Genomic DNA, 9,496 nt, shown 5'->3' with positions numbered 1-9,496 from the left:
AGGGATTTGATTTAGGTCATACCTGAATGGTCTAGTGGTTTTCCCTGTTTTCTTCAATTTCAGTCTGAATTTGGTAATAAGGAGTTCATGATCTGAGCCACAGTCAGCTCCTGGTCTTGTTTTTGTTGAGTGTATAGAGCTTCTCCATCTTTGGCTGTAGAGAATATAATCAATCTGATTTCGGTGTTGACCATCTGGTGATGTCCATGTGTAGAGTCTTCTCTTGTGTTGTTGTGTTGGACTGGAAGAAACACAACCTGGAATCAAGATTGCCAGGAGAAATACCAATATCCTCAGATATGCAGATGACACCACCCTTATGGCAGAAAGTGAAGAGGAACTAAAAAGCCTCTTGATGAAAGTAAAAGAGGAGAGTGAAAAAGTTGGCTTAAAGCTCAGCATTCAGAAAACGAAGATCATGGCATCCAGTCTTATCACTCCATGGGAAATAGATGGAGAAACAGAGGAAACAGTGTCAGACTTTATTTTGGGGGGCTCCAAAATCACTGCAGATGGTGATTGCAGCCATGAAATTAAAAGATGCTTACTCCTTGGAAGAAAAGTTATGACCAACATAGATAGCATATTCAAAAGCAGAGACGTTACTCTGCCGACTAAGGTCCGTCTAGTCAAGGCTATAGTTTTTCCAGTAGTCATGTATGGATGTGAGAGTTGGACTGTGAAGAAGGCTGAGCGCCAAAGAATTGATGCATTTGAACTGTGGTGTTGGAGAAGACTCTTGAGAGTCCCTTGGACTGCAAGGAGATCCAACCTGTCCATTCTGAAGGAGATCAACCCTGGGATTTCTTTGGAAGGAATGATGCTAAAGCTGAAACTCCAGTACTTTGGCCACCTCATGTGAAGAGTTGATTCATTGGAAAAGACTCTGATGCTGGGAAGGATTGGGGGCAGGAGGAGAAGGGGACGACAGAGGATGAGGTGGCTGGATGGCATCACTGACTTGATGGACGTGAGTCTGAATGAACTCCTGGAGTTGGTGATGGACCGGGTGGCTTAGTGTGCTGCGATTCATGGGGTCGCAAAGAGTCGGACACAACTGAGCTACTGAACTGAACTGAACTCAATGACCTTTTATATATTCAGACACAGAGTCTGCCTAGATGATCATGTGCACTTAATCTGAAGCCTGTCCAGCTAGTGGGAAGGTTTTGGGTCTTCTTCTTTAGCCACACTGCCCCTGAGTTTCAATTGTTATTTTATTTCCACCTCTACACATGGGTTGTCCACTGTGGTTTGCTCCTGAGGCTGCCCTGTAAGAATGGGTTTGCTCCTGTGAAGGCCAGGTGTGGAGGTGCTTGGGGCATAGGGCTTCTGATAGCACCAGGTACTGAAGGGAGTTGGCTGCTAGGGCAGCAGAAAATATAGTGCTCTATAAGGTTATGCAACCAGTATTGACCAATATGCTTTAGTATTATTGCCTGGAGAACCTCCTGGACAGAGAAGCCTGGCAGACCACAGTCTTGGTCTATAAGGTAATGCAACCAGTATTGACCAATATGCTTTAGTATTATTGCCTGGAGAACCTCCCAGACAGAGAAGCCTGGCAGACCACAGTGTATAGGATTGTAAAAAGTAGGACACGACCAAAGAAAAGCTGCACACATAGACGCAAGGTTGTTTTGTTTTATTTTGTTTTTACCTATGGTGGCACTGCCCCAGTGAGAGTTGAGTGTGAAGATAGTTCAGCTGCTTGCGGGAACCCTGGCAGTGCCAAATATGCAGGCACATGGACTGCCTCCAGCACAGGAGTTACGGCCCTATCAGAGTCTTTTTTTCAAGCCTCTTATAGCTGGTGATCAAAAGGCTTCTTTGACCAGTCTTCCTCTGTAGCTCTGCCCATTCAGGCACTTAGAGGCCTCCCTTGCCTGGGGTCCTTCTCTGTTGTTTGGCACATCAGACAGAAAGAGAGGCCCCCCTGGCTGGGGTCCTACTGTGTATTTCATTGTGTCTGGTGTTTTCTGGGCCAGCTTCTCTATTGTTCAGCTGCCGATGCTGGCCTATGGGGAGAGAGGTTATAGTGATAGTTCCACCCCTACATGTGCCTCAGCAGTATCCCCTTGCTTCCATGGCTGCCTGGCTCTCCTCCATAGCCATCTCCCACCACAAATCTCCTCCTTCACATCCCCTCAATCTGTCTGCAGTCAACAGCAGCCCACTCACCTTGGGATTGCTCCACAATCCCTAAATTCCAGCTCCCAGCTACCGTGCCTTCCATGAGACCTGCATGCCTATTTGGAGTATGTGAGGCTGCAGCAAGGGCTGTCTGATTCTTCTTCCATTTAGGCTGCCACAGTTAAGCTGTTTCTCTCTTAACCGTAAATGTTTCTCCTCTGACTCAGACAATTGCCTCAATGTGGTGATGGGACCCCTGTTTCAGTTTCCCCACCCACCAAGGGCAGGTCCAGTCTTTCTAACACTTCTGTTTCCCTCCCTAGTTTCTTCATTCTACCGAGTTTTGCGTGATTCTATGTATTTTGTCCACTAGTCAGGTACTCCCATCTTCTCTCAGCTGGTGTTTTGCATGCACTTCTTTGTCAGAAGCTGTATTCTTGATGTATCCGTGAAGAGAGATGTACTCCACATCCACCTACTCCTCTGCCATCTTGTTCTCTCCTGAACTCCTTTAATATTCAAAGAAACAGTACAAAAGGAAGGTGATAATTTTCCTATCCAGCTTATTTAAAATCCATTATTTTGTAAGGAACACTATAGAATGTTGTCAAAATTATTATTAGACATGCCTGTGTATGATAACTAGCTTTACACCTCCTAATTTTGAGCACTGCTATGCTCTTTTTTAAAGTACTGCCTTAAATGTTGATACCCTACCATTTAAATGTTGAATAGTAACAATTGTCACTTCACAAAGTAATTATAAGAATTAAATGAAAAAAATAGAGTGGAATATTTAGTATATTAAATATATTTAATATTAATAAAATTAGTGTATTTAATAAAAATAGAGTGGAGCATTTAATATATGTATGACAAAGGCCCGTATAGTCAAAGCTATGGTTTTTACAGGAGTCATATATGGATGTGAGAGTTGGACTCTAAAGAAATCTGAGTGCCAAGGAATTGATGCTTTTGAATTGTGGTGTTGGAGAAGACTCTTGAGAGTCCCTTGGACTGCAAGGAGATCCAACCAGTTCATCCTAAAGGAAATCAGTCTTGAGTGTTCATTGGAAGGACTGATGTTGAAGCTGAAACTCCAATACTTTGGCCACCTGATACAAAGAACTGACTCACTAGAAAAGACCCTGATGCTGGGAAAGATTGAAGACATGAGGAGTAGGGGATGACAGAGGATGAGATAGATGTATTAAATCACTGACTAAATGGACATAAGTTTGAGCGAGCTCTGGGTGTTGGTGATGAACAGGGAAGCCTGGCATGGTGTAGTCCATTGAATCACAAAGAGTCGGACACAACTAAGCGACTGAAATGAACTGAACTGAATGGAACTGTTTTAATATATTGGCTGGTAGACAGTAAGTACTTGAAAATGTTACTTGTTTTAAAAATTATCAAATCATGAAATACTGTATATTTATTTTATTGTATATATGTATACATATATACATGGTCCTTGATGTAAGTGACAAGTAACTCAATATTTTTTTTAATATCTATATTGTCTACTCACTTTGAAAACTCTCAAGTAGCTTGATATCACAGAACTATGCAAATTAAAAATCATAGACAAAATTTATGTATTTCTTTCTGCTTCATCATGATTTTACTTATACACTAATGTTTCATATATAATCCACAAAATATCATGAATTTAGGGTATGATATATCCTACCTTCCCTGGTGGCTCAGATGGTAAATAATCCACCTGCAATGCTGGAGACCTGGGTTCAGTCCCTGGGTTGGAAAGATCCCTTGGAGAAGGAAATGGCTACCCACTCCAGTATTCTTTCCTAGAGAATCCCCATGGACAGAGGATTCTTGTGTGATACAATCAATGGGGTCATAAAGAGTAAGAGATAACTGAGCTACTAAGAACACACACACACACACACAACACCTTCAATGACAGTTCCTCTGATTCAATATGATTTTAAGGATGTTATTTACCCATTCTGGAGTTCAGTTCCTAAATGATATTCAACATGTTGAGATGTTAATATAGCCAATTAATAATGTATGCAATTTTTAAAGAGAATTTCTTGGCACATAGTCAGAAACTATACAATGTAACTTATTTTGTTCCTTTTCTTTATAGAACCGGTTCAGAGTCATGATATAATTCTGTCTCACATTGTACTTTTAGAGTTTAACATGCCTCACTTAATAAGCTGTGTTAAATACCTCTGTTTTAACCAGAACAAGGACTACAAATAGGTAGGAATCTTTAGTGAAAGGCTAAGAGTAATCTATTGGTTTGGAGCAGGTATTTTAGATAATCCTGGGACTAAGCAACCAAAGACATTTCAAACAGATAGATGATCAATAACAGTGATAGCTGATAGCTTCCAAATGGATGTCTGAGATGAGAGGTGGCAATAGAGTTAGAAGAGCTTGGCTCCAGAGATATAATTAAGCATGGTCAAGGCACAGAGTAAAATTAATCAAAAACAATGGAGTCTGGAGAAAAGGATCAGGACTCTGTCTCCTTAAAGTCCTGAAACAGAAGAGAGAAGTCCAGTTCTGGGAAGAGTTTCAGTTGGCAATGAAGGCAAACCACCTCATCTAGGAAAGCAAGGTAGGAATGTGGGATCCAAAAATTATTACTGAATGAGTAGAAAACATGACTTCTGCAGTATTTTCTCTTTTTGATATAAACTCTTTAGGGAACAAAGGCTTGTTCCATTCCAGCTTCATCCCAAGATCCAGAAGATGTATCTGCCCTTTTGACTCTCGAGATACTTTATAGATTAGAAATAACTGACAAGGGCTTCTTGGTGATCCAGTGGTAAAGAATGCACCTGCCAATGCAGGAGACATGGGTTTGATCCCTGATCCAGGAAGAAACCACATACCATGGAGCAACTAAGCCCACAGTAAGAGAAACCACGACAAGAGGCCCACACATCCCAATTGGAGAGTAAGCCCCACTCACTGCAACTAGAGAAAACCCCATGGAGCAACAAAGACCAGCACAGCCAAAAATAAATAAGTAAAAAGAAGCTGACAAATATGTTATTGAGGTTCTGCTTCCTCAAATAAATAAATTAAAAAAAAACTCATCTGGGACTCAGAATTTCTTCTACTCAACAAACAAACTGCTGATTCTATATAGTCAATCCCCAACTAACTCTTGTTTTCTCCTTAATTTCCCTGAACCTACTTTCAGCATTTCAGGAAAATGCTTTGCTAAAACTTATCCTAGCACAATGGAGTGATGTTTTTGTTAAGTCTAATTTAAAACACAGAGAAATGAGAGCCTGACTTGCTTAGTATGAAGTTTCACACAGGAAATATTTTAACTGGGTCTTTAGTGGGCTTCCCTGATGCTCAGATGGTAAAGAATCTACTTCCAGTGTAGGAGACCCAGTTTCGATCCCTGGGTCGGGAAGACCCCCTGAAGAAGAGAATGGCTACCCATTCCAGTATTCTTGTCTGGAGTTTTCCATGGACAGAGGAGCCTGGTGGGGTACAGTCCATGGGGTCACAAAGAGTCAGACATGATTGAGCAACTAACAGTGATAAGAATGAATTTGTTCTACTAAAGACACTGGAAGGAGCATTTCTGTTAGAGAGAATAAAAGGCACAGGGTTTAAAAGAAATGAGTGGGAGAAATGTTCTTCCCTTTAAAAACATGCATCACCTCATTACCCTGATATGAGGGTTTTTTTTTTAAATTTTTTTATTTTTACTTTATTTTACTTTACAATACTGTATTGGTTTTGCCATACAATGACATGAATCCACCACGGGTGTAACACAATGTTGTGACTGGTTCTTGCGTGGGAGAATTCCTGACTGAACTCTGATCCTGAAAATAAACAAAGGGAGAGCCAATTGGCCTCTACCTCTTCTCTTCCCAGCCTCCATTTATCTTCCCATCACATCTTTCTCTTCACATTATCCCCTTCCCTTTCAGTCACCAATCACTCTCTTCTCTTCCAATAACTCCTTTCTCTTCCCATCACCACCTTCTCTTCTTATCTCACTCTTCACTTTCCTTCAAATCTCTGCCTGGACTAGAATAGCACATATCTTATGCTGAGCTCATTAGACAAAGGAAAAAAGAAAGTTAGAGGGGCAGCAGTAAAGTCACAGCTTTCTGGTAAGCAAAGTATCCAAAACCATGGAACAATAGTGGCTTAGATTTTGCACGGATTGCTGGTTGTGCTTGGGATTATAAAGACAAACAACAGTATTAGTCACCCCTTCACAGACTCCCCTGGCTACCTTCTTCACATTCTCTTTCATCTACAACTTCAAATCACAGTCAAGGCTTGTTTACATGTTAAACACCAATAGACAGGCTTTGTGGGTGATACAACACATTGGTACCTATGATTTAGTTATTGGAAGACAAAGGTCCTGAGGTCTCACCCAGAAGTCCTTCTCCTTTACACAATTTCTTTTCATTTTAGAAGTCACAGAGTACTACTGGAAGGCATATGGTTGAAACCTTCCCATTTTTCTACAATCCCAAGACCATCAAATGAGGGCTTATCTGATGCAGGCATTTGAGAGGTTAATCATATAATCATGTCAGCTAGGCATTTTTATTGCCAACTGGGTGTAGAAGAATATTCTATTATCCCTCCTGAGTAGGATAATTAGCGACCTGAAGCAATTCACTTCATACCTTCTAATCTTAGCTTCTTCATCTGTAGTAAAAGGGAACAGAGATAATATCTGTGCAAAGTCCTCTCATAAACAATATGGTATGACCTCTTTCACTTCTCATGAATGAGGGCCATCTCCTCTAGCACCTTCCTCAGAGAATATTTCACTTCCTTATTTCTCAAGCTGTAGATCAAGGGGTTAAGCATGGGGATGATGACAAGGTTATTCAGGACCTGAACAGTTGCATTAAGCCAGGGGTTAGGGGTGGGCTGCAGGTAGATGAGAACCACTGGCATAAAGGAGAGGAGGATGGCAGTGAGGTGGGCGCTGCAGGTGGAGAAGGCACGCCATTGGCCTTCGGTCGATCGAATTTGAAGAATGGAGTAAACGATGCAGCTGTAGAAGGTGAGGATGAGAAGGAAGCAGCTGAGGGGCATGAGACCCACACTGATTAATCCCACCATCTCTAGGGCCGAGGTGTCTGCACAAGCCAGCTTTAGCATCACTGGGATATCGCAGAAGTAATAGTCCACCTCACTGGGGCCACAGTAGGGCAATTGGAAAGTGAGTGTAGTTAGAAAGGTGGCCTGAATACAGCCAAAAAATGAGGTGCCCATGGCCAGGATGGCACACACTCTGTGACTCATGATTATTGTGTAGCGCAGAGGGTAACATATGGCAACAAAGCGATCATAGGCCATTACTGTGTACAGGAAACACTCGGTACAACCCAGGAAGTGGTAGAAAAAGAGCTGGGACATGCATCCTGAGTAGGAGATGGCTCTGCTGTTCCCTGCAAGGTAGAAGAGCATCTTGGGGGAACTCACAGAGGGAAAAAATATGTCACACACAGACAGTTTACACAGGAAGAAGTACATGGGAGTGTGCAGCCGAGTGGAGGAGACAATTGCCAGTAGGATGAGCAGGTTCCCCATAAGGGTGAAGATGTAGAAGGATACAAACAGAACAAAGAGCATGGTCTCCAGGTCCTCTGTGTGTGGGATGCCCAGCAAAATAAACTCAGTCACTGCTGAGGTGTTCCTCATCTGTGTTAGAATGCTGGGCTTCAAAATAGAATACAGGTCTCCAAGTGTAAGCACTGATGTCAACCCAAGAAGCTATTTAATAAAAGATAAGCAATTATTTAATTATCACCTTATGTGTCCTTCTAGCAAGTGTAATTTATAAAACAACATTAATAAACTAAGTACTTTTAAAGGAACACTGCTGCTGCTGCTGCTAAGTCACTTCAGTCGTGTCTGACTCTATGTTACCCCATAGATGGCAGCCCACCAGGCTCCCCGGTCCCTGGGATTCTCCAGGCAAGAACACTGGAGTGGCTTGCCATTTCCTTCTCCAGTGCATGAAAGTGAAAAGTGAAAGGGAAGTCACTCAGTCATGTCCGACTGTTAGCAACCCCATGGACTGCAGCCCACCAGACTCCTCCATCCATGGGATTTGCCAGGCAAGAGTACTGGAGTGGGGTGCCATTGCCTTCTTCAATATAGATATATAAAGTGACATTATTAAAATTATTCCATCTAAGTGAAGTTGTTCCATATGAAAATGCTTACAAAAGTAAAAAAAAAAAAGTCAAAAAAAAAAAAGAAAAGAAATAACAGCTTTTGATTGAGTATTTGCAAGTGTTATGCTAATTTCTATTATGTTTAAATTTAAGTTTCAGAAGCAACCTTATTAAGTGAAAGAAACCATAAAGGGCACAGGAGTTTTTAATAACCTGATCATGTAGCTAGAAAATAACTGATCTGAGATTAAAATTCCTGTCTGATTGCAGAGTCAAACTTCTAACTTTTTACTGTGAAAGCTCCCAGCAATTTTTACTTAAAGAAGCTGAGACCTGATTTTCATCTTCAAATAACTGAAGATCTGCTATGTAGACGTGCTGTGTGTTCACCCATAGCAAATGATGTGTACAAAAGTGGAACTAGTAGAAAGTTAGATTTTATTTCAGTATAGGAAAAAAATAATGGCTAAGTTGCCTTGTTAAGTGTTGTGTTCTCATCATGATAAGGGTTTGATTATTTGTAGGATGATATTCTTTCAGATATGAAGAACTTGCATTCCCAATTTAAATGCAATTTTTTCCTACCTGCACCTTTAATATCCTCTGAAATTCTTTGCCTTTATTATTTTGTTCATTTTCTCAAATATATCTGAAGAGGCAAAAATTTAACAAGTGATTCTCCTAGTGAGCTGATGGCTTTGATTTAAATATGATAAATCTATCTGACTCTATAACAGTAACAATTATGAATATAATTATTATAAAAGTTACAGTAACAGCTTGATACCATTCTTAATGTATCTTAATAAAAGATAGACACGTGCCATGGGGAAGGCCAGAATGCCACCGAGTAAGGGTCCTTTAAAATGACAGAAACTCTTTGGGATGCTTTTGTGTTTGGTGTGTTATTTTTTATTTTTCTTTAAAGCAAGTAGAAACCTGCTGTAGAGCACAGGGAGTTCAGGTCGGTGCTCTGTGATAACCTACAGGTGCGGGATGGGAAGGTAGGAGGGAGGCTCAACAGGGAGGGAATATGTGTATGTATCTGATTCATGCCATTATAGAGCAGAAAATAACACAACATGCTTGTAAAATAATTATAATACATTTTTAAATATAAAAATGAATTAATCAAAAGAGACAAAACCTGAGTTATGTTAATAGAAATATATCCAGGCACTACTGAATACTTCATGTAC

The 9,496-nt window shown here is 40.9% G+C and overlaps 1 protein-coding gene across 1 annotated transcript; it reads right to left on the bottom strand.

Moving 5' to 3' along the window:
- Positions 1–6,882: 6,882 nt before the first annotated feature.
- On the bottom strand, positions 6,883–7,818 carry LOC128068972 (olfactory receptor 149-like). The gene has a single exon (XM_052662251.1). The coding sequence runs from the start codon at positions 7,816–7,818 to the stop codon at positions 6,883–6,885; it is 936 nt and encodes a 311-aa protein (XP_052518211.1).
- Between the last annotated feature and the right edge of the window lie 1,678 nt (positions 7,819–9,496).

The sequence above is a fragment of the Budorcas taxicolor genome, chromosome 25, assembly GCF_023091745.1.
Source record: "Budorcas taxicolor isolate Tak-1 chromosome 25, Takin1.1, whole genome shotgun sequence".
In the NCBI taxonomy this organism is placed as follows: Eukaryota; Metazoa; Chordata; class Mammalia; order Artiodactyla; family Bovidae; genus Budorcas; species Budorcas taxicolor.
Note: the sequence above shows the minus strand (reverse complement) of the source record. Positions and strands in the feature narration are given on the sequence as shown.